General features: G+C 36.9%; 3 protein-coding genes across 3 annotated transcripts; 2 read left to right on the top strand and 1 right to left on the bottom strand.

Annotated features, from left to right (window-relative positions):
• Window positions 1–739: 739 nt before the first annotated feature.
• On the top strand, window positions 740–17,513 carry ankrd10a (ankyrin repeat domain 10a). The gene is made up of 6 exons (XM_053476911.1): window positions 740–1,080; window positions 3,158–3,310; window positions 5,806–5,897; window positions 14,548–14,783; window positions 14,872–14,958; window positions 16,563–17,513. The coding sequence occupies exons 1-6, from the start codon at window positions 880–882 to the stop codon at window positions 16,919–16,921; spliced, it is 1,128 nt and encodes a 375-aa protein (XP_053332886.1). The 5' UTR covers window positions 740–879; the 3' UTR covers window positions 16,922–17,513.
• Window positions 17,514–18,648: 1,135 nt separating this feature from the next.
• Window positions 18,649–21,052, top strand: ube2al (ubiquitin conjugating enzyme E2 A, like). Its single transcript, XM_053477305.1, has 6 exons — window positions 18,649–19,058; window positions 19,401–19,481; window positions 19,745–19,770; window positions 19,950–20,039; window positions 20,198–20,286; window positions 20,429–21,052. The coding sequence occupies exons 1-6, from the start codon at window positions 19,015–19,017 to the stop codon at window positions 20,555–20,557; spliced, it is 459 nt and encodes a 152-aa protein (XP_053333280.1). The 5' UTR covers window positions 18,649–19,014; the 3' UTR covers window positions 20,558–21,052.
• A 43-nt stretch (window positions 21,053–21,095) lies between these two features.
• On the bottom strand, window positions 21,096–24,464 carry LOC128506736 (inhibitor of growth protein 1-like). The gene is made up of 2 exons (XM_053477304.1): window positions 23,712–24,464; window positions 21,096–22,385 (listed from the first exon to the last, which is right to left on the bottom strand). Exons 1-2 carry the CDS (start codon window positions 23,845–23,847, stop codon window positions 21,673–21,675), a joined length of 849 nt encoding a protein of 282 aa, XP_053333279.1. The 5' UTR covers window positions 23,848–24,464; the 3' UTR covers window positions 21,096–21,672.
• Window positions 24,465–26,355: the final 1,891 nt, after the last annotated feature.

The following is a 26,355-nucleotide window of genomic DNA, read 5'->3' on the forward strand; positions in this document are numbered from 1 at the left end:
TGTATCAACAGCAAAAAAAGCATAGTCACTTTTAATTATTCATTAATTCGATACAATTAATGTTGTATTGGGCTAGATACAGGTTTTCACACTGAATTTGTCTTCAGTACAAGATTTTGCACTGGCAAGATGTTTTTTTTTTTTTTATTTTTTGTCTATTCTAGACAGAACTTAAATTACTCACCAGTAATAAAATGGTTTAACTACTTTAGCTTTCAGTTCAGTCTGAGTTAACTTTTTTTTAACAGTTAGATACATTTTAAACTTGTGTTTTTCTGTCTTCACACAGTCACCTGTTTGGTCTCCTGAAAGCACCCCTGGGAGGACAAAAATTTACTTATGATGAAAAAAGCTGATTAAAATAAATTTACAGCCTTGTAAATACACACATCCTGCTCAATTTTTAGGGACATCGCCTGATTTTATTCCTAGTTATATACCCTTCTCCACTTCGCAGTACAGTATTATCTATTCTGTGGTTACTGCATATACAGTACTTGCTGCCTTGCCATGTGCATTTAATATATATTTTTACACTGATGTATATATATTTGCACTGATGTATATATACTACCATTTGCTTTTCTGGTAAATAATAAACTGCATTTAATACTTACTGCATCTATCTATCTACAGTATGTGGAAAAATAAATCCGAATGGTATAATCCATGTCGATTCTTCGCCACTGCCGAAACACACAGAGTACAAACTCCATTCCAGGATTTTCGTGTAACCCGTTGAAGTTTCAGAGTGCGCGCGATTGTCTTTTGTTGTCTGAGCACGCGCCTCTCCGAGCTCTACGGCGGTGCTCGGGGGGAAAAAACGAAACTATTAATTTATTTCCCCTACACTACACCAGCATTATTAGCAGTGGAAGCATGTCGGTGGGCATCGAGTTGGGCTTTTCTAACGACGAGGTGCTGAGCACGCGCTTCCCGCTGCATCGCGCCTGCAGGGACGGAGACGTGCGCGCGCTCTCCTCGTTGCTGCAGCAGCGCCCCGGTGACAGAGCACAGCTCCAGGCGGAGGACTCGTTCTACGGCTGGACTCCCATTCACTGGGCGGCACACTTCGGAAAGGTAGTTACCCCGGGAGTGCACCTGACGAATAGAAGACTGGGGGGAAATTATTGAAGAGCGTTTAGGTTAGATTAGTGGTGGCCGCTTGCGTTGCTTGATGATATTAGATTTGAGTGTTTAAAGTAGGGAAACGGTTAGATTAATCCTGGTCGTATATTCGCCACTGCATGGTATAAATTGTGAACACACATCAACTCGTATTAAAGACAGCTCCGAAACAAAACTATGGTCGCCAGTCAGCAGCTAGGGGTGTGTGTTGAATGCGCCCGAGCGAGCGGCGAAACGAACGTTATTGATTGGTTGGGCGAGAGCCAATAAAACGCGACCCGCCAAAACCTCTGCGCATAAAGAAAGCGTTTAGTGACGCTGCGATAAAACACTGCTTCTGGGAACTTACAGTAGGTTATTGGGATTCTATTTGAAAAAACAAAAAAACAATACGCTTACCAGTGTGTAGAGTTATTAATTACGAAAATATAAGTATTAGTATACATTAAAAACCATAGACAGGCTTATAATGCGCCGCTCCCCGTGATTATATGTGGCTATTTTTAGCCTCATCCCTGACGAAAGTTTCCACAGAAACTCCCCGAACTGAGGCCAGAAAAAATAAGAGTGAGAAATGTGACTTGATTTAAGCCCCTGTCTGAGATAAAAAGACAATGTGATACGTCTTATCACAGACGGTGTACACTAGTAGTGTTTACACAGGCTGTGATTTCCAGAACTTGCTTATTTTTCTACCAGTTCATGAACCGATTTGTTCTGATTCTTCATCCCAGTCAGAGTGTAAGCCAGATTCTTACATTAACATGGCTGCCGTGGTGTTTTGGAGAATCATAACATGGCAGAACAGAAGAGTTTGTGTTTTTACCCCTTTTTTCCTAAAAAGTGAAGAAAATGTCTCAAATGTTGGAAAAAATTTTTTTGTGTGAGAGCCAAGCCTGAAAGTCAGAATATGAACAATGAGTCACTGTGACTAAGAATGATAAAATAGATAAACAGTTGTTAAAGACAAGAAACAAACCTAACTCTTAAGACAAAAAAAAAAAAAAAAATATATATATATATATTATTCCTCGTCTGATAGTACTTTAGATTCAGTAAACAGCACCACGTCTTTGTTTTCTGGGTATTTGCATCAGGATTTATAAGGATGTCCCTTTCCCTAAAAAGAGCAAATCATGTTGCTCCTCTAGGCAGCGGTGTAGTACACTGTAAACTCAGCCAAGACCCACCACACTCTTTTAGTCCCTAACCCCTGTTTGAGAGGATGTGGGGATAAATTTACAGTATCTCGACTTCTCCAAACATGAAGCATCCTTACACCACTGTGTCTAGGGTACACACACACTTTATTTATTTATTTATTTTTAAATAAAGAGGAAAGAAACTCAGTGGATTGGTTTAAATTTAAGCTGTTCATCTCATTTCATCATGGTCCGCCTGCTACTCTTTTCAGGAAGCTCGTTACTACAGATGAATAATGTCTTTCGTGCAAGCAGGACAGTTAGTTATGACATCATCTTGCTGCAATTTATTTTGCTCAGTTATGTCAGTGTGTTCATATACCTGCTTCCTATCTGTACATGATAATTCATCCGACTGCCAAGAGTTGATTTGTGTAGTTCGGCAAGCTGTATTAGTAGTGGTTCAGGCTATAATTACAGCAATGAGGTATGTCTCATGAATGTGAAGCACATTTAGTTTGAAGATGCACATCCGATAAAAAAATAATAATAATTTTTTGTAAAACTCATTAGCGAATAAAGTTTTCTTTTTGGTTGTAAAACAAGATTGTTAAAAATGACTGATTTCTAACCTGTTGAATCTTTTTATCTATTGAGCAAGTATAAATATTAAACCAACAAGAAACTTTAAACAAATCTTTTTTTTTTTTTTTTTTATCTCAGGCTAGTGCTTTGTCCAGCCTGTACTCTGTCTCTACAGGATGTGGTATTTCGTCTTATTGTGTGTGTGCAAATGTACAGCTTGATATATTAAGTAGATGCGAAAAGTTGGGGCTGCATGTCTGAGGGTTCCTTTTCTAAATGTCTCTCTTTTCTTGTTGCTACAGCTGGAGTGTGTGCTGCGGTTGGTACAGGTGGGCTGTGAGGTGAACGCTGTGACAACCCGCTTTTCACAGACTCCAGCGCATATCGCTGCGTTTGGAGGAAACCCAGAGTGCCTTGTATGGCTCTTGCAGGCTGGTGCTGATATCAACAGACAGGTGAGTGCTTCCTCATGTGTATTGTAGTAATGGTATTGGCCACTTAGGTGTTGTTCTGTTTTTTTTTTTATTTAATAGTTTGACAGTTTTTGTGACTAACCCAGAAAGCTCTCTTGTACTGCATAATGACAACCAGCTAGGAAGCTGTGTTTTCTCATGGGCAAATGAGACTCAAGGTTGCGCCACTGTGACTAATATACAGAAAGAAAGAAATTATAGAAAACGGCAAGAATTAGAATATTTTATTCTTGTGTAGCGGTCTCACCCAGTGACATTTGATGACAAGACGGCAAGAAAATAAGGGTAGTGACTCCTGGCATGGCATAAGGTCCAAAGACGTCGACCTTGCTAATAGATTATACATTAAGCGGAGATTTTTTTTAGGCTAGGACGGATCTGAACTGTAGTGATCTATTAGTGAACAATTTGAGCATGCAAACTACACACTTGCCACATCATGCTCATATCAGAGGAATGTGGTTTAAATAAAATTTTCTTATTTGTAAAGGCAAATTTACTAATAATGTTATCTGTGTAAAATAAATAACAAAGGGAATTGACACATTATTCGTGCCTTAGTGGTTAGCACTGTCGCCTTGCACTTCCAGGGTCCGGGTTCCTGGCCAGGTTCGATTTCCACCTCTGTGTGCATTGAGTTTGAATGTTCTCCCGGTGCTTGGTGGGTTTCCTTCTGGTACTCCGGGTTATTCCTACAGTTTTTATGCACTGTCCCCTTAAAAACATACTACCATGTATGACCAGTCTGTGACATGGAAGCACCATAGAGAATTCTTTCATAAAAAAAAAAAAAGCATGCTTACAGTACAAACATGTCAGTAAACTTAGTGCAAACAAACAAAATAATTGTTCATTCCTTTTAATCAGGGTAAAATGTTCAAATAATTGTGAAATGGGTATAAATAAAAATCTATTTATGTGATTGAATGGGAAAGCACAGCTATGTTGTTTAAATTTACTTTAAATAATTTTTGCTTTTTTCCCCTGTAACCATTCAGTTATCCATATATCTACCCATTCTGTGGCATACTCTACCTCAGTTTATTGAGAGCAAATCCTCTTGCACAGGATTATCCTGGCCTGACTTTGACTGACCTCTTATACTTTAGGATATATACATACATGCATAAATATATTTGACGAAATAAATAAAACACCAAAGGATAATTTCAAAAAAGTATAGCCTATAGAACAATTATTTCCCAAGCCCATGATTTAGTTGAGTAGTATATAAGAGTCTTTACTGATTTAAAAGAACAAAAGGTAGCTTAAAGAATTAAACAAACTTTGAAGTTTTTAAATAAGTAATGTTGTCGGCTTGCCGTGAGTTAATTTAAAGTCTGATAACGATTGTTTTAAGTAAGACAATATCACTTGAAAGTAATTTGTGACAACAAAGCCAATTAAACTGTATACACCTCAGGATACGGTTTAGCAGGTTGAACTGCACACACTTCAACAGCTGGTTATTCTTTGCATTTCTCAGAGATGATTTGCCAGCCAAGCTTCTTGTAGGACATTCCAGAGGTTTAACATATTAAAAAAGTTTGACATATTAATCAAATCTTTGTTCTTCCAGAGCAGCTTGATTAAGCTTTGCTGATTGAACAGGGATTTTTTTATAACAGATTTGCACTGCCCCCTTCTTGTATTATTTCTTGTAAGACTAGTACGTGCCTTTTAGGGTTGTTGAAAGACTAGACTGAATTCTTAAGGAAAGGGTAAACGTGGTGTGCCAAGACTGTCAAAGAAATTTGAATGTGTGTCAACTCATGTGTTAGGGAAATATATTGCTAGAACTCCAAATGTTGAGCAAAGAAATACCATAATCAGACTAAAACATGAAGATGGCACATCCCAAGATGGGGATTAAAGCTACTCAGGGCTTGATGGAAGAAGGAGAGAGTGAGTAGCTCTGTGGCCTCACTGAGTGCTGTACTTGTGTGGCTTGACCTACATTCTACTGTTTCCATAGAGCAACCTGTTTGGTGTGTTTTCCCTGCCTCTAGAGGGAGTTCACTGGATGCTTCTCTCTGGCCAGTGTCTTGAAAGCACAGATTTGCTCCACTTTCACCATGTTGGCGCTTGACATGTCGCTCTGCAGCAGTCATCCTCTGCCTGTTTTCTTGTGAAATAAGTCCTAATGGAAAGCACAGGGAATCGATTAAATAGAATCTAAATTATGGGCTAAGTCCATGCTTGGTATTATGGGGATTAAAGATATGCTAAGGATTTTTTTCTCCGCTGCAGCCAGTTGTACTAGATGAGAAACACTACTCTGTACATTTCCACTATATTTAATATTTTTTCTCTTTAATCTATGATCAATTTATGCATTATTAGTTACAACATGCCCTAAATGACTGGAGTAGCTATAAAAGTGCATTAATGTTGTGTGCATTTTTTTGGGGGGGGGAATGCAATGCCTTTGGTTTTGTGTATTTTTATATTAAATGCTTTACATGTGTTTTTTTTAGGATTACATGGGTGAAGCCCCAATCCATAAAGCTGCAAGGGCAGGTAGCATGGATTGTATCAGTGCCCTGTTGTTCTCAGGTGCAAAACCAGAGTAAGTCATTCTTTACATCTTCTTCATCGTGACACTTCACCTGTTGACCACAAGACACTGTCTTTAATGGATATCCACCAAACTCTATCAGTCTTTCTACTGAATTTCTATATATAAAGAGGCCAGATTAGATTAGATTCAACTTTGTCACGGTGCAAAGTACATGTACAGCGCCAATTAATTGCAGTATATAATGATGCAGAATGCCTTTTGTCACTGGGGCATTAATTTGCTAGGACTCTTGTCACCAAATTTGAATGGTTTTGGGTGGGCAAGGCCCTCACCAAGCCACCTATGAATTCATATTTCCCTGAATTGATTATATGCTGTCTGTGTTTAAAGACAAGTCATTTTTATTAACTGTATTGCCTCAATACTATGATCTGAAATAGAAGTGTAATGTTTTTAGATCTGTTCTGGATTTTATTGAAGATTGGAAAGCAGAATGAATAAATTTCCCTCAGTTGTACAGGCTGAGGGATTTTTGGTGGATTTCCTTTTTTCTTTTTACTCCATCTTGCTTTGACCTTAAGTAACTGAGTTTATTTCTTGAGGTTTTAATAAACAATCATAATTCTTGTAGGCAAAAAAAGATCAACAAATGCACAATTTCTATTTTATGCGATATACAATTGTTCAAAGCCACTATTACAACTTCCGTGCCGTTATATTCCCTTCAAATGGCTATTCTTAGATATGCCACAATGAGTGGTGTACTTTTTGTAATTAGGAAAAGTTAAAAGACCTAGCAATTGTGTAAGGTTTCTACAGAAATGGCACATGCTGTAATCCTATCGGGCTCCGCAATAAGTCCATCATTATGGCTGATGTACTCTTATTCGTACTTGGCTCATATTAAAATGAAGACCTGTCTTAAGTAATAAAGTGAATTATAGCATAAACCAACTCCAGTTTCTGTTCCATGTCACTCAGGGTGTGATTTATTTTCTTTGTAGTTTTATTCTGGTTTTAAACTAAAATCAGAATATTCCTTGGTCCAGTAAACTTAGCATATTTTGGAATTCCCAGTTGGTTAATCAATTCCTAAACCAGCAAAGATCGCACCCTAAATGGAGAGTAAAATCCTAATATTACATTCGCCACAAGGATACTTTGAAATCCCTGTAAAAATACCATGCATGAAAAGGATTGTGCATTTGTTTAATAAATGTAATGTATTTGTATAAGGGGTTAAGACAGTAGATAAGCATATGTCATGTGTTTGCAGCTAAAATGTGTACTTGAAGAGAGGAAAGCTCATTGTTTTTTTTTGGTGGATGACCTGGGGTTTATTTTAAGGAATTGGACATTTTTTTTTTTTACTAGACTTTTTAACCTCAAAAATTATTTTAAAAAAAATGTGATGACGGAGCAAAAACATGTTACTAAGCTTCAAACTCATAAGCAAACATTTCCATCCATTGTGCTTATAAAAATAGATTATTTGTAATTTACACAAGATTCTTTCTGTCGCCAATCAATTGTAATTCTTTTTCTCATTGTTTAGATTGTTTGGAAGAATCATGCAGAATGTTTTTTCCCAAAAAATCTTAAAATTAGCTTGGATAGGGTCTGTGATTTTACAAATAGTAAAGGTACCACTAAAATAAGTAGAGCTGTGAACTGTTTATTTGGTTCGGATGTTCGGCATTAGGCTGAATTTTCGATTCAAAAGGAAAAAATTATATAGATATAATTTAAATAACATATCCAGTATATGCACCAACCTGCCCCACAGTTTTAGTTTTTAGTAGACAGCATGCACTTATAAACTCAAATAAGAAAAAGGCTTACTCAAATGTGAGTATTAGCGGAAGATGTTAGCGGTTTCATATGTATTTTGATATGGTTAACAAAAGTTCCCTTAAGGAAGTTGTAGAAAAATATACAGTTTTATAGCACAGAATTATATATCATTTTAACAAATGTATATTTATAAACTAAAATGTGTGCATGTCTAACTATGTATACCTTAATGTCAAAAAAACTGCTGGCCAATTTTTAGAAATCCGAATATTTAGCTATATATAGTTTTAATCAATTGGAAATGTTTTAGGGGGGGATTGAGGTGGAATCTTTATAATTAACGGTATATTTATGCAATTTCTGAATAAATCAGTAATCATTTTAAAAATATCCATTAAGCTGCAATACTCTATCCATTAGGTGGATATCATAAATAATATTTGAACAGCTTCAGCTGCCACCAAATAATGTCATATAAACTTGTCCAAAATAAGCTAAAACAAAGTTGTTTTGTTTGAAGTCTGTATAGAACACCATCATAGGACTACTTTAGGATTTAACTGTAACTGTCAACATACCTTTTGAAATGTATACAAACTGATCATATTTAAAGGTATAATTCGATATAGATACTCTTTTCACTGTAATTAAGTATTTATTTGAAAATCTCCTTGATTTTATTAGTGACTGACTGTTGTTAAAGAAGTTCTTAAAGCATAAATGAATGCATCTAAATGTTAAATGTTGCCAGTAAATTGTCAATCATTGAGGGATTCCTGTCAGATCTGGTGGTTTATCCAATTTGTATAAACTAACATTAATATTGTAGTATGTGCTACAGTTTTTAAGCCTTAAATTTCTTTTAGGTAAAAAAATATTAATAATAATTTAGGTTTTTGGCACAATGTATGTTGAAATGTTTGCTACTTTTTAAATGATTAAAAATGTATAAGGTGACTAAATGAACTGCTGCTGCAAGTTTAAAGATTTCATTTAAACATGAATGAGCCCAAAATTTAGCAGTAGTCATACACTATGCATTCCTATTAAATCTATGTTCTACCATTAAATATAAAAGTGCACTGTTATTCAACATATGTTTATTTTATAGAATTAAATGTTTGTAGTTCACTTTGTGCTCTTAATGCATTGTATGTTTATCAATTTAAGTTTACTAATAGGAAATTCAGTATATTCATTTGCCCAATGTAAGACTAAAAGTTTTTGCATTTAAATCAGTAAACATTATAAATATTTTGATCATGCATACTTTGTTTCATTGTTAGTGAGTTAATTATACAAATTATTGCATGGCAAGTGTAATCTGTGATATCTCATAACTTGAAAGATTAATTTAATTAAATAATTATATTATCGTGTCTTTTGAATGAAAACTATATTGCCAAACGTATTTACTCACCCATCCAAATCATTAAATTCAGGTGTTCTAATCCCTTACATGATTACAGTTGTATAAAATGAAGCACCTAGGTATGCAGACCGCTTCTGCAAGCATTTGTGAGTTGCTTTCAGGAGCTCAGTAATTCCAGCGTGGTACCGTAATAGCATGCCACCTGTGCAATAAATCCAGTTGTAAAATTTCCTCACTACTAAATATTCCAGAGTCAGCTGTTAGTGGTATTATAACAAAGTAGAAGCAATTGGGATTGACAGCAACTCCGCCACGAAGCGGTAGGACATGTAAAATCGAAGTAAGCGGGGTCAGCGGATGCTGAGACGCATAGGGCACAGAGGTCACCAACTTTCTGTCAATAGCTACAGACCTCCGAACTTCATGTGGCCTTCAGAATAGTTCAAGAACAGTACGTAGAGAGCTTTATGGAATGGGTTTCCATGGTAGAGCAGCTGCATCCAAGCCTTGCATCACCAAGTGCAATGCAGAGTGTTGGATGTAGTGGTGTAGAGCTCTCCACCACTGGACTCTAGAGCGCTGAAGATGTGTTCTCTGGAGTGACGAAACACGCTATTCTCTGTCTGGCAATCCAATGGACAGGTTGGGGTTTGGCGGTACTTATCTGACTTCATAATCTGGGGATATGGTGTGGGGTTGTTTTTCAGGAGTTAGGTTTGGCCCCCTTAGTTTCAGTGAAAGGAACTCTCAATGCTTCGGCAAACCAAGACATTTTGGACAATTTTAAGCAGCTAACTTTGTGGGAACAGTTTAGATATGTCCCTTTTCTGTTCCAACATGACTGCGCACTAGTGCAAAAAGCAAGGGCCATAAAGACATGGATAAGCGAGTTTAATGTGGAAGACCTTGACTAGCCTGCACGAGTCCTGACCTCAACCCGATAGAACACCTTTGGGATGATATGGAGCGGAGACTGCGAGCCAGACCTTCTCGTCCAACGTTAGTGTCTGACCTCACAAATGCGCTTCTGGTAGAACAGTCAAAAATTCTCATAAACACACTCCTAACCTTGTGGAGAGCCTTTCCAGGAGAGTTGAAGCTGCTATGGCTGCAAAGGGTTGGCCAACATCATATTAAACCCTATGGATTTAGGATGGGATGTTACTTAAGTTCATATACATGTGAAGGCAGACAAGCGAATACATTTGGCAGTATGGTGTAACTTGACAGATTAATTTAATTTAATAATTTGATTACTGTGTCAGGTTAATTAAAAAAGTGTAGATTTCTTGAACTTAAAGCTCCAGCAAGTTTCTGACCTATATAATCTATTGTTCAATTTTTCCAGAGAAGAAACCATGGATAAATTATTGAAAGTTTAATGCGAAATGCAAAATGTTTCAAAGATAATTATCAAACCAGAGATCAGAGTTCTTAGCAGCAGTACTTCATTTTGCAGTAAAACAATTTGGTCGCCACTACATGCGGTCTACGGCTTTAATCATTTAAAACGCTTTTTTAATGAGCTTTCAGACCTCAAGCTTTCTGGAATTGTAACTACATGCAGTCTGACCTGCACACAATAATTTCTCTCTAGTTAGGAGGATTAGCCTGGTTCAGCAAGTGTAGGTCTTTTTAAAGGCAAATGTGCAAGTGTTTTTGTGTTTCCTAGAAATAAATGTATGTTTCACTTTTGAACCATTTTTCAGTTTGACATATATGAAATTGTTGCTTTATTTTCTGAAAGTAGCATGTTAAAAAAAAAAAAGCAAAAAAAAAAACAAACGACAACTACTTATTGAAGCTACATTGTGAAACGTTACACAGAAGGAAAATCCCTACACATCTCAATGTTTTGCAGCAATTGAAATTGAACATGACTTGATTTTCTCAAGTAAAGCCCAGAAAAGGGGGGAAGCATTCCAAAAACTGCTGAATCTGCCACACGTGCTTCAGCGAACGCCCTTACAGTTGTGGCAATGAGTGTTCTCACTATCGCTTCCTTCAGTATCTACACACTGGCAAACTGTCGAGGTATTTCTTGCGGTGATTGGTTTTAATTTTAGGAAATCAGTAATAATAGTAATGTTTAGACATGCATGCTTTGCTTAGACAGCATCAGCTTTGTTAATCTTTTGTATCATTTAATGTTTTGTTTTTATTTCTTCCTCAGTTTTCAAGAAAGACTCGAGTATTAGCTAGTCTGAAATTTCTTTTATAAAACATCTTATATGTGGCAATGTAGATATTAGCATGAATGTACTACTAGTAGTATTCCTAGACTCACAAAGCAAAGCATTTCAGGAATGAGAAACAAATGCTTCCTTGAGCAATTCATTTGCAATTTATGTACTAAAACAATGTTGTGTATAACTTTAACTGATTTAATTTATATAAATATCCTAAATCATAAATAAATAAGTACTATTTTTTCAATGCCGGACAATGACTGAAGTCATAGAAAATGGTTTCTGATGCCTGCTTTTATTTTTGTCTCTTTAACATTATGACAAAATAACAGTTGTGCTTTGTTGTAAGAAAAATCACCAATATTCAGTAGCACCAATTATGTCACCTAATGGTCAGCTACCTTTTACCTAACCAAAATATTACAAAACATTGAACTAACACATCCACCACACATATCTATATAAATGTTTTCCCTCAATTAACTAAACATTGAGAAAAGCATACATTACTATTAGTTACTATGTAATGACTCCTTTTGTAAGAAGCTAGGTGAAGTTTTGTACTGTTGGTGTACCAATAACTCAGCATTTGCTTTTTAATTCAGCTAGACTGAATTCAGCTAGCATGAAGTGTCTGAAGTGCTGTTTTATTGGTATCTAGTACCCATACATTGGGTGAGACATCTTCTATATGTCTCGTGCGAAATTACTGTACGAAAAAATATAATGTAGTATAATTAACTCGATATTACAGATGCCTCATTATCAAACACAGGACTCCTGATATCACTCATCTGGCCCTAACGAACAGGTTTAATCTGTCTCGCAAAAATATTTACTACTACAATTATGGAAAATATAAAGCATATATACTATATTTAATCAAATCTTTAATTGGCATATCACCTAATTAAAATCATAAGTCATTGGTTAAATTTTTTATTTATTATTACTTGTAAGATTAAAACCTAAACACTACATTTTATTTTTATTGTGGAGGTCTTTTGCCAGGTTTGGATTATTTAACCTATTTTATTTTCAAGACATTTTCAAGTCTATTCCGCATTCTGTTAGCATAGTTTTGCCACTTGTGCTGTTTCTCCATGTTGCAGAGATTCATAAGAATACTCACCAGTAAAAACATAGATCTTCTTCCTGTTTTAAATTCTAATTCCATCCCCAGACTCATTTAACCACTGAGCACAAAAAAAGCTCTCATGTTATTTGCAGAGATGTGTTTTGGTTTGCTTGGATATTTCTCTGTGTGAAATGAAACTAAACCAAAGGGGAAGCGGACCAAGTTTACATACTGGTCTACTGATTAGTGCAAACGAATTACAGTGTTTAAAAAAAAATAAAAAAATTGTAATGAAGTGAAATAATTAGCTAGTTTTTAGATTGGAATACAAATGTTCAGGGGACCCCGTGCTAAGGCCAACTCACTGGTGTAATGTGTCCCTTATAGCAAGTTGGTTAATCAAAAATGCTTTAAATGTAGTTGCAAACTGGAACAGTTAGTGTTATTGTGTAATTTGGAGCCCTATTATGTGAGGGGGGAATAAAACTGAACAAAACATGCAAAAAAATAAAGCCATCAGTCAGCATGTGTAGTTTTTTTCTCAGATTTGACCAAAACAATTTAAAAACATCACTTTTTAAAAAGTCTGTCATGCTTTTTATTAATAAATTAAAAGTGATCGTTTTGTAAATAATCTTTAAAATATTGTGATTTGACGATCTTAACTTGGTGTTACATTTCCGTTTTCACAAAATAGAAAAATATTGACGTATGTCTACTTTTCTATTATGACAGCATATTTGTAACAAAACATATTTTTATTGGTTTGAGTTATTAACAAGTGACTAGCTTCTTCACACAGATAAATGTCCAACACAAATCTTTTTGCATTATTGTGATCTGCATAGCTATACAGTAATTAGGGTTCAGACTTGTGGTGACTAGTTTGTAATTCGCTCCATTTGCTTTTCCTTTTCACATCTTAAACCATTGTCTGGCATTGATCCTGTATCTCGGCAGATTCAAATGAAACTGATGCACTTGGAAGCATTTATATTTTCTAATTAAGCTTGGGGATTGTAAGTAGGAATTTGTAAAGGCAAGCCTGTCATGTTGTCTTTTTTTTATTATGTCAAAACTGTTTAACTTTGTCTTCTTTTTGTGCTCAGGTCTTGTCCAAAGTGAATTGTTTATGTACATGGATGAAATGGAGGTTGAGGGACAGACTACCTATGAGGAAAAGTTCATGGATGAACCCACCAGCATTTTTTATTTTTATTTTAAAGAACATAATGCATATATCCTAAATAGTTATTACACCCCATTGGTTTAATAAATACAAATGTATAAAGTACTAGTCCAGGTCATCATAATTAGAAATTGTTGTTTCAAAACACAAAGTGATTTTAGATTATTGAAGTTTGAAATGTAATCTATTGAAATGCCTTTATGTCTAATTGGTAATAAATATTAGGCCACCGATTTAAAATAACTTCTGATTGTTTTTCTTAGGTTAGTAAACTGTTGACCGGTCTGTATATGTTTAATTACATTATCTATGTTATAATGAAACGTTTTGATATTCTAGATTTTAAAAAGAAAAGGATTTCTTCGTATGTTAGGAACGTTATAATCGTATCTTATTTATTTGTTTTAAACAAAGCCCTGGCATTTAGTACACTTTAATAATCATTCTTTTTATATCTTTATAAGCTAAAATATTCATCCTACTAGTTTTTAGCTTCTTTATATTTAGTTTTTTTTGTTTTGTTTTTAAATGGGTTGGTTCATCCATGAGATCCTTAATCATTATTTTTTTTATAGTTACACACTGCAGATGGACTTGAGTACATGAACATTAGATTTGTTACCACTTTTAAGTATTTTAGTATAGTATTTTGGAGTATTTTAAATTATTCGAATTTACGGCTGTCTGAAAAGAAAATTGTAGTAAAAATCTGAATTGCTAGACCTTTAAGTCTGAGTCCAATTATAGTTTGTATTGATAATGCCCAATGTGTTCGCCATAATGCAGCCAATGTGAGGATATTTAAAAATTGATTATGCTCTGATTAAAATAAAAATTAGAAAGAAATTTAAATTACAGATGATTAGTGCCATATACCGTACATACTTTCCTTTTGCAGTGTGTATTGATTTAAAAAAGGCCTAAATTGAAAATAAATAAATAGAAAGGGACAGTATAGGCACTTCTTTGCTTATGATCATGGTTAATTGCAGTGATTTTATTTTTTCCCTGTTGATTAGTCATTGTTGTTTATCACTGTAGACCATTGTAGTAATAATTTTTTTTTTGCTATGCAGATTAAGGAACACAAATGGATTGACTGCGGCCGACCTGGCCCGTGCACAAGGCTTCCAGGACTGTTCTCAGCTTCTGTCCAATGCAGAAAATCAGCTTAAGCACATAAACAGATTTGGCTCTAATGGAACTGACCTCACCCACATTCAAGGGCGGAGCCTTCTTAATGGGGTAACCAATAGGAAGAGGCTCCATGATTGTTCAGAGCCAAATCATGTCAAGAAAGCACGAGTTGATGGTAAGTGTTAGGAAATGTTATGATTCTCTGAAAGTTTTTGAAGCAGTGGAAGATGAATGTGCATTTACCAGATTTTTTAATGTTTCAGGCATGGATTTTCCTCTGAAGACTGTTAGTGTGATGGAGGAGGATGTTGAAAATATGCATGTAGAGTCTGCCCCAGACAAACAATCAGGTGCGACTGGACCTTTTCCACCTTTGCCTTCTGACATTGAGCATCATGTGGACAGTTTTGCAATGGACAGTCATTCCCCTAACTCGCACACAGAGGAGCCTGCTCTTTGGCGTTGTACATACTCTTATGCTTACCTGTAATTTGTTACAAAAAAAATAACTGTTAAGTTAGTTTAGATTTTCACAACATGTATTTTAATCAGATTTCATACCTTCATTTCTGGTGCTCATATTTCATCATACTTGATATTTTATTACCTTTGTTATATTTGCCATCTAATGCGCCATTAACCCCCACCGAAAATGCATACCCATTTAGTTGTAAAATCCTGGTTCCTTCCTTCCTTTTGGTGATTCATTTTTAAAAGAGTTTCAAAACCTTATTTTTACATTTACAAAACATTTATATTAAATATCTTATAATCTCTGCTTCAAACGTCAGCAAGCTGACCATCAGCCTGGTTCAGTTTATTAGGCATACTGCATGTAACCAGTCAGATTGAACACCAGTTAAATTTTTTACATAACATCTTGTAATAGCAAGGCTCCTTGATTATACAGACAGAACTGCTTATCTGATCTGACACTTTAATTTTAGAGTGGCGGTTTAAAAATGGATCTAAAACTAGGCGAGCTAGATGATTTTTCTGTAACTATAATACTTAAAATGATCCTTTTTTTACTACATCATTTAGAAAATTGGTCACATTAATTGTAAACTAAATATTTTTTTTGTTGTGGAAGAATCTGTGATATTGTCAGGTATTGAGCTGACTTAAAACTACTAGTGAAATAATCCAGAGTTATGAGATTGGCTAGCAAATAGAACCTTATAAACCCAGGTCTGTCATCATTTTAAATATAAATTTAAAGCAAGATTTCAAAAGCAAATCTAGTTAATGTAGTTATAACTTAAATGCCAGTTTTATTGTTGTTTTTTTGTATATGAAATTAAGTGTTTTTAATTTTCCAGTCATGCTTGTATTAGACATAAAGTATAAAATAAATTTTATTCATACATTTTACCCCTATCTCACCTACGTAGTTTTACTCATGAAGAGACGCAGTGTAACGCACCGCTAGTGACTGCTCATGTTCCTAAAGTTTCACTGGGTCCACGAGCTTCTGCAAGTACTGCAAAAAAAAAAAAAAAAAAAATTGGAAATTTAATCACTACGCCAAAACTCGCGGTGAATCACTATGAACTGTACTTACGACCACGGCATGGAGCCTAACTGTGGATGAGACAGAGGTGTTAATCACTGTTCCTGGCTCAAAATAATTACATAGGTGAACTTTCCGAGTTAGGAATCATTATATATGTTTGTTTGTTTGTTTGTTTTTGGTCAATCAAAAGTACCTGTTTTAGTTATTGTGATTTGATGTTGTTGGACTTTCAAAAGTTTTTGATTACAAAAATTTTTAACTGGATTTGCTATTTAGATGGATGAATATTTTTAAATTAATTGAATGGTAAAAAGCATAAAGTTTCCTCTTTATACTTATTTATCATTTGAGCTGATAGTCCTCAAAACTCCCCTTGTACTGCATTATCTTCACTCGTTTCCCCATCTCTCTGACCCCATGTTTTGTTTTGAATGACAGATGGCACCATAGAAATAGCCACAGGCTTAAGCAATGGCTACGCACAACAGAGGAGTTTTGCTACAAATGGCCATTGCCACCCACACCAGCCTGACTCGCCCGAGCTGGGTAGCAACATGTGCGGCTCACTGCACCTTACTGACAGTCCCACCAGCTACATGTCCCACAGGCCCTTGTGGACCACGCTCTCATCAGATTTCAACGATCATCTGCACTACGGTCACTACCACGGCTTTGGAGACACGGCCGAAGACCTGGAGGACGCTGGAAGCCAGCACGAGCACATTACAACTGTGAAGCTTGAGCAGCACTACAACCAAGAGGTGTTAAATGCCATGCAGCTGTTTCATGGATCATGAAGGTGTTAGAGCCTGTCTGTTAGTATAAGAGTGGGCATAAATAGCCCCCAAGTCGCCTTAAACCTTAATCAGTTTACCCCGACTTTGCTCTTGCACCTTAAAACATAAAGGGGTTTTTGTTGTAGGGAAACACCTTTGTACCAAAGGGTTATTTGTGTTTTTGTATCTGACATTTTGTGTGTTAATTCTGTGTTGTAGTGTGTTTGAATAATAGATGAACTGATAATGATTAAGTAGAGCTACAGTGAATAAATGAGTACTTATCTGTGGTGCATTCAGCTTTCCTTATTTTTTTTCTTCTGTGTGTTCTCACCACAGAAGATTGAGGACTTATTTGAATAGCCTTTGTATGGTTTTATGTTTTTTCCGTTCCTATGTACGTGGCGGGGTTGTGCCAGTATTTTCCCCTCCAGTAGTTTGGCACTAGCATTATAAGATGTATGGAACAATTTGGTTCCTGTTCCTATTTTTTTTTCTCTGACAAGTTGTCTAAAGTGGATTATGTAAAACTGAATTGAAAAGTATTTGTTTTGAGAAAATTTACATTTTTGATATTTCTTCAATCGTTTGTGCTCTCATATATAATAAAGTATTTGAGACAAAGTGTTTCTCTGATTTTTTTTTTTTTTTTTCCTACATTTTTTTCAGTACATTTTAATGTTTAAGTAGGTTACATGTAATTTACGTTTCATTGTAAGTGTTGGGTTAGGTGTGGAAATTATTAATATTTTAAAATTATTTGGAAACATTTGAAATTTTATTTTATCCCTAATTACTTGAGCCTGTCCCCTAAAATGATTCTCATCCATGTACCACAAATTACTGCTTCTGGAACTAACCATGGTGGAAAAACAATTAGCAGGGATCAAGTGCAATCAGACATTTGACTGCTTTCGACAAGACGTGCACGTGTTGAGAGACAAGATAACTCTCAACACGTGCACAATAGTTTAATGAAAACATTAGGGACTGAAAGGCAGGTTTTATGTTGTTTTGGGGTTTCTTTGATACATAAATGAAAAGGTTAGCACTGTCGCCTTTTACCTCCAAAAATCCATGTGTCCATGGATTTTGCATGTTCTCCCTGTGCTTGGTGGGTTTCCTCTGAGTGTTCCAGTTTCCTCCCACAATCCAAAAACATGCAGATTACGCTAATCGTGAATGTTGACTGGAGGTCCCACCACAGTTGTAAAAATGGGAATAAATACATAGATACATATACAGTATTTGTACCTTGTAAAAAAAAAAAAAAAGTCAATTACTGCACTTTTAAGAACCAAAGAATGTCCGAATTTTACACAGTATAAGAATGTATAGGATTTAGCTACCTCCTAAGAATTAGGTAATATTGTGTGTGCATTATGATCCTGTATGATTATATGTTGTGTATGTTTTCGAGTCCAGGGACGAGAATTATTTTACTATAGCACAAGCTGAAAGACGGCTGTTAACATGAAATTATTAAACAATAAATGTGCTTAAGGCTGTCAGACACATCCTTTATCGTGTTAATAAGCAGAACGCGCAGGGGTCGCTGAAAGATCTGTACAGAGGTTTCAAAGCCTGCGAGTAAACAAAAGCTGAAATTTGATTAGAAGGCTATTTCTGAGCTCGAGCTCATGTGTCCGGACACACACGTCGACCTTTACTGCGTCACTCAAACCCCGCCCACATATCCGGACCGACCCTTGTACGTGTATAGGGGACGTCGTGTAACTGCGGGGGGACTTTCTATATATAATAGTGTAACAGAAATACGTTACGTCGACCCGAGGGTTATATCAGATTTCAGAAATAATCCTCATGCGAGTAAAGAAGTAAATATTCGCTTACTTTGGGGGTAAGGTAAAAGACGCCGTGAATAATAAAAAAAAAAACACTTCCCTCTGACACAGACATGGTACGGTCTGTAATTCCGCGTTGAAATCCTCATAGCAGATTTCTAAACATTAGCTGCCTTCCAGAGGCCGAGCGGTCGGCTTAGCTGAGAGCTGATACCCGGGTTTTGATAGTGTACTCTAATTAAGTCGGACAATTCAAGGCATTTTTTTTCGTGATAACAATTCGACCCGAGCTGTCGTGTACCTGTGACGATGTCCACTCCGGCCCGAAGAAGGCTCATGAGGGATTTTAAAAGGTGAATCAGCTTTAAGAAGGATGAAGGAAGCTGGCGGTGTTTACGGCAGTCTTTTGAAGGCTAAGCTACCTTGTTTAAATTCTACACATTTTTTTATTTTATTTTTATGGATACATGCGGTTACGTAATGGTAATGTAGAACAATAGAATATAGACGGATCAGAATTCTATTTTATTTGGGGTTATTTTTGCTTCACATCCGACGCAAGTTTGACGTCTGAAGTCAGACGTCATTCCGGCTATTAAAGCTTTAGCCCAAATGCGTGTGACTGCATTCTCTGAGCGTGGATATTTAAGCCCGGATCATCACTAACACCAGTTTTGTTTTGTCCTTAAATTCAGACTTCAAGAGGATCCCCCTGCCGGTGTCAGCGGTGCCCCATCAGAGAATAATATCATGGTGTGGAACGCGGTTATATTTGGGTAAGCAAATAGGCACTTAGCAGCCAGGCCACTTAGGAAAGCTCATCAGGCCTGTTGTTAGCTTTTCTATTCTTTTTAAAACTTCATGTTTAAATGCAAAACAAATAAACACTTATTATAAATACTAAGCCTTTGGTTTCAGGCCTTATGTGGTATGTGTCAGGTGCTTCTGTCATCTTGCAGTCCATATTCATTTTTTCCAAGTGTCTTTTCCCTAAATTGTAATGAGATTATCATTAATGTTATTATTATTTTTGTTGCAGACCAGAGGGCACACCCTTTGAAGATGGCAAGTATCCTGCTTTTATTATTATTATTATTATTATTGACATATATAGTTATTGTAGTGAAGTAGTTTTATAAGTCATGCGATGATAAACCTTAAAGTCTCAGATTAGCCAAATTACCTATAAGTGCAGACCTTAAACCCAGCATTTGTAATCATGATTACATCATCTTTTTCTACAGGTACATTTAAGTTAACTGTCGAGTTCACAGAGGAATATCCCAATAAACCACCCACAGTCCGGTTCACCTCCAAGATGTTTCATCCTAATGGTAACATTCCATTTTTCTTCGTCTTTAACACCAAATTTAAGGACTGTAATGCTTGTTTCTTTAGAAGATAATGTTGTAGCTGGGTTGAATGCTATAAAGTGAAAGAGGAAACATTTTTTATTAAAGATCCTGATTTTTCTCTGGTTATGACGTTTCAGTTTACGCAGATGGAAGTATATGTCTTGATATCCTGCAAAATCGCTGGAGTCCGACTTATGACGTTTCGTCAATTCTCACCTCGATCCAGGTACCTTACTTTATTTGTTTATTTATGATTGTCTAATACACTTTTAGAAAATGTTTTTGTGTATCTTCATATCCATAACTACATCTGCTAGACATTTAGAATGATGTACAGTAGATGACTGAAAACTCTTGCTTTTTTTTAGTCTTTGCTTGATGAACCCAATCCCAACAGTCCAGCAAACAGCCAAGCAGCTCAGCTCTACCAAGAGAACAAGCGTGAATATGAGAAGCGTGTATCAGCTATTGTTGAGCAGAGCTGGAGGGACAGTTGACCTGTGAACTCAGTGTGGTTATAGTGTAACCGAGTGAATTGTGAAGCATCTCGTTCCACCTACCTGTTCTGTCATCTTTCTTTTTGTCACTTGCTTCATCCAATATAGAGTTCAAATGCACTTTAATCTGCTTCCTTATCCTACCCTACCTATATTCTCCTCCTTTGGAGGACTTGCGCTGTCCTATTGACCATCTGGCCTCACTGTCCAATACGTAACCAAATACACTGGCCTTTTGCCATGGGAACCTGGAGTAAACAATGTTCTATTCAAGGGGCCTTTTTTTAAAGAAGTGGAGTCAAATTCCATGGACTGACATGGTACTGGCCTGACGTTGTTGCATTTGACAGTGTCTGGTTTGGAACTGACCTTTCACACAGTTATGCTATATTGTGTGCTGTTACATGCCTGGATGTGTGATTTTATATTTCATGATGTGTTGTAAACCTGCCTTTCATGTACCATATTGTAAGAATACACTTTGATGTTCATGTGCTTTGTCTGTGCGAACTGATTAGTGTGTGGGTGTGTGTGGATGAGATTTTTTTTCACGTAAGGGTCAGTTCAATTGACCCTCTGAAATAGAAAAAGATGAGTGTATAGTAGTGAGTAAAAGTGAATGGAGCTGTAATACAACCTTGAGACTCATCATTTTTTAATGAAGCTCCTTTAATGAATGGTAAAAGATCTTAAAACAGTTGTTTTTTTGTTTGGTTGTTTATTTTATTCTGGACTCATAGTAGGTTATTAGAGTCCTAAATAGAAAACAGAAATCAGATTTTTTTTTAACATTATTTATTACCAATAATGACATTTCTACTTAAACACTTAACACATAATAGCCACATGCTGTGAGCACCTTCATAAAATACTTCTGTCAGCCATACTGTTCAAGTAACAACAAAAGGATTGAAGGTCAAATACTTCTTTAAGAACATCACTACCACATTTAGAAAACTTAAACTCTGGAGGGGGTTTTGAGTTTAAGCCCATTTAGTGCTGTTTGGTAGTAAATAAATTCTAAAATGTAGATTGAATTGACAAAGAAATAATTTCTAGCATTAAACAAATCTATGAAATAAATAGAAATGTTCACAGTTCCAACAGATATGTAGCTACCTGTTATATGCCCTCTCCTTTTTGGATTTCTCCAAGGCTTTGTCCATGGTTTTTTCTGTGTCACCCCTGCACTTTGGGCAATACCACTTTCCCTTAGGCTTATGGTTAAGGCCAACGCAGGAGAAATGGAACCACTCGATGGGACATTCGTCGTTATCGCAGCCGATCATCTCTCCGTAGGAAACCTGCTCACATAGACAGTACGTGGGCTCGTTAGGATCAATGGGCAGGTCAGCTGGTGAAGCCTCCCTCTCCTGCTTTGCTTTGGACCTCTTCTTCTTCTTCGATGTCTTTGCCCGTTTCTCTCTCGTCACTTCATCACGGTCGTTATGAGGCATCTCCCGGTTCTCGTTGCTGTTGTTTTTTTGCCGCCTCGAGCGCTTGCTGGCACTTGCCATTCTTTCGACTGAACCAGGAGTCTCTTCTCTGCGTTTTTCCTCCTCACGCCTCTTGCCAGGGATGACGGCTGTCACTGAGGTTGTGTCATGGGGCTCGTGCTGGACTTCTAGAAGCTCCACAAAAGCATCCACCTGCCGGCCGCGGTTCTCCACCAATTCCACCATCTGTCCAGCAAGCTGGATCTTTTCATCTCCCAATTCCTGGCTGCGGATCAGTGCACGCTGGATGCAGTGCAAAAGGCGGCGCCGCTGGACAGGGTCCTCCTCCTGTTTGTGCTTCTGGTATGCTTCATCAAGCTCTTTGAGGATCTCTGTAACAAATATGCATTACGTATTCAACAGGTGAAGTTTTTTTTATCTTTAAATTTATATTTTAAAATTTTAGATTTTTTTAACAAAGCAAGATATCACAAATATTGTATACTGACTTGCTGTTTTATGCACCTGCACAGCTATTTCAATGAGTAAAATGTTGACCAATTAATAAATAACTTGTGTATTTTATTTAGAACATCAGTAAATACAACCTCGTCCCGACATGACATTGAACTTTAAAGCGAAGAACTTGGCCACAAAAACTCTCAGCATAAACACAAATAGACCCCGCCTTTCTGCTTATGAACACATCTCAGCCAATCAAAAATGAGCAACTAAAACTAAGCTCCTCCTCCTAAAACGTTAAACAAATCACTGAGGTCGAAGTCGACCTGCAGCATCCGGAGTGGGCGTGGCAATTAGGACGCTGACTCTTCTCGAAACCAATTGACGGTGTCCTCCGCCAGACGAACGCGCGCAGTTGGCCAATCATAAACGGAGGTGGGTGGAGTTTGCGAGCTGGCAAATATAATCTGTAGTGTACTCTCCGTGTCCATTTCTACACAACGGTGTGAAAGGAGCTGACGCACGTCATTTAATTAAAACCGCTGGAGAAAGAATACCGCTTTATTTATGCAATACTCGCTAAAAAAAAAGTTGAAGAAATGGTTTCCAAATCAAGCAGGACTCGTGGATTGTGATTATTAGGAATTTTCCAGTACAGACACTAAACACAGAGAGAGGGAGATACAGCCGGTAGTTTTAAAAAGCAGCGGGTGTTTTTTTTTTTTTTTTTACTGCAAGATCATTTTGTAATTGATTTCCCCAGCTGTTGTTAAAAGTGCTTGGTTTACCAAATAGAAACACAATGACAGCACTGATTGCAAGGGGGGGAAAACTGGCAGCATTTACACAGATCTCTCACATGGATCGCTCACAATTTCTCAAATTCTCAAACCAAATGCCACTATTGTGTCCAACCAAAAATGACCGAGAAAACAAAGTGCATACAGGGCACATCGGAAATCGCCATTTCCCCTAAAAATCAAACGCGGTATAAATAAATATATAAATCACTCAGATCAGAATGAAACCAATGGCAGTCGTGATGGTCATATTTCCCATCGACATGAAAATGTACACGAGCGGATCTCTAAAGAAAGATTGTGTTGTGGAGCAGTAAAACTGTCTTCCGAAGCCCATTGTGTTCACTCAGCACTCCGATCCAAACGCACAGCCTGATTTCTCTCTTTTTTCACATCCCGAAAAAAAACCCCAAATCTGTTTACAGGTCGACATGGAGTAATAAAAGAGCTCGTTACCTTGATATTTGGAGTCGATCTCTCTCATGAGAGACACGTTTCTTTGTAGGTCGAACGGTAGCGATTCCACCAAGTCCAGATATTCCGCTACATAGTGAGTAACCTGCAGCGGGTCCCAGTTGGCTGTATTTAACATTTTTCTTTAAATCTCCGAACTGTTTCCTTCAGATTTTCGGAAAACAGCACCTACACAAAACGCATTTATACCTCCATATGAGCAGATTATCCTCTGGACAACGCAGTGCAAAAACCGCCCTTATAAGCATCCAACAGAAACTTCAAAGGAGAAATGGAGCTCGAAGAAGGCTTCAAAGCAATCAGTGCAGTAAACAAGAAGAAACCTAATAGCAAAGATTTCGATGCGGAGTGAAAACCTTCGTGTCGCATTACTTGATCCCAGCGTGGAGGAGAGATCCTCCGGGTAGTTTCAAACACTTGGGGGAACAGTCTAGTGCCTAATGCGCATGCGCTAACGCAGCAAAAGGGACGAGTCCTAGTGATCAACAGCCCAAAACCCGATTTCTTGAACAAACTGCTTTGCAATCTGTCATTTTACTAATCTTAGCGATGCAAAAAAAAAAAAAAAAAAAAACGTGTTACCTAGAACTGTATTGCAGTAAGGTTTATTTTGTGGTTTTAGGTTCCAGTTTGACTGCAGAAAAAGCGTACTTTAACCGAAGAGTGTGTATATGTGTGTCTATGTTTGTTTGCTTTTTTGTATATACGTGTGTGTGTGTGCGTGTTTGAGGCAGCCTGCTGTGTTACAACTGTAGCCGTGAGTGAATGTAATAGCAGCTTTGTAGCCATTTCGTATTAGCTGAAGTTAGCCAATGACGTTGTTTGTGGGCGGTGCGCTTCAGATCTCTCACACAGCGCCCACCAGCCGAGGTTGCCAGATATTTGTGTTTATCATTTGACCTGTTTGTTTTTATTTTTTAACTCTGCTGAGGCGCACTTTTCTGTCCATCCATCTAATAATCTTTGTAGTCCAACTAGGGACCGTGGAGGCGGAAAACGATGACCATTGTATTTATTCCCATTTTTATGAACGTGGTGAAGTCACAAGCGCATTCACACACTATGGGCAATTTGGGAGCACCAATTAGACTAATATCTGCATGTCTTTGGACTGTGGGAGGAAACCGGAGTACCCCGAGAAAATCCACCAACCTACCCACCGGGGAGAACATGCACACAGACCACGAGGTGGAAATCAGATCCTAGGCGCAAAGCAACAGTGCTAACCACTTCGCCACCGTGCTGTCACACTTTTCTATATAAAGTATTAGATGTCATAGTTCTACAAATTCCCTTCACTGTAACTAAGAGAACCAAATCAGTTCCAGCATGACAGTCCATCTGTTCACAAAGCATGGTCCATGAAGACATTATTGGAATGAAAGAACTTGAGTAACCTCATTTAGTGTGGTACAAAATATCTTTGGGATTAACCGGAACACAGATTACTTCCAACAACACTGGTGTTTGACATGGCCTTGTGGCTGAATGAGTAAACCATGGGATGACGAATGAACCTTGTTATAGTCTGTTAATTAATGTGTAATGCATGAAGATTATAATTATAAAACTATAATATATATATATATATATATATATATATATATATATATATATATATATATATATATATATATATATATATATATGGCATCAGGAGATTAAGTACCAACAACAGTCAGTTGTTATTTTAAGACACAAAGTTCAGCTGTTCTGGAATAGTTCTTACAAGAATATTGCCAAGTGCATTTGTAAAACGTATTAAGCAGCATGATAAAAAATAAAACTGACTCTCAGACCATCCCAAGGAAGCAAGACCAAAACTTACCTTTGAGGCAGAGGAGAAGTTCATTTAGAGTTACCAGCCTCAAAAATCACCAATAAACAGCCCTTCAGACTAGAGCTGTTATGAAGGCTTTATAGAGCATAAATAGCAGACACATCTTTATGTCCACTGTTCACATGAGATTATTGCATATTTTTGATGCCTTTAGCATTCGAGAAAGCCCAAGGAATTAGAAGGTTTGTCCAAACTTTTGACAGGTAGTGTAGATATAATATAATACATTTAACAAATATGATGCTTGTTGTGCTAGGAAAAAAATGATTGCAATTGATAGTTTCCACCAACCACACATTTACATTTAGCATTTTTCTTTCATTTTTATCTTGCACCAATTTTTTAATTATTAGAATCTATTAATATTGTACGCCATACTTTATTCATTTACTATACCACTTATTCAGTACAGGGTTGCGGGAGGCCTGGAGCCTATGCCAAAGGGCTCAGGGTACGAGGCAGGATACACTCTTGATAGGGTGCTAATCCATCATAGGGCACACAAGCATACACACATACACACTTTTAGTCGCACACTATGGACAATTTTGGAAACACAAAATAGGACTTTGGACTGTGGGAGGCAATCGGAGTACCTGGAGGAAACCCACCAAGCACCAGGAGACCATGCAAACTCCATGCACACAGACCTGAGGCGATAATCGAACTTTCGACCCTGGGAGTGCGAGGCCACAGTGGGAACCATGTGGCCCATCATACTTTAATGTTTGTTTTTGTTAGTCTTTCAAGGGGTACCTTCTGAACTTGGCACATGTTTTACGCTGA

Source organism: Clarias gariepinus, chromosome 18 (genome assembly GCF_024256425.1).
Source record: "Clarias gariepinus isolate MV-2021 ecotype Netherlands chromosome 18, CGAR_prim_01v2, whole genome shotgun sequence".
Taxonomy (NCBI): domain Eukaryota; kingdom Metazoa; phylum Chordata; class Actinopteri; order Siluriformes; family Clariidae; genus Clarias; species Clarias gariepinus.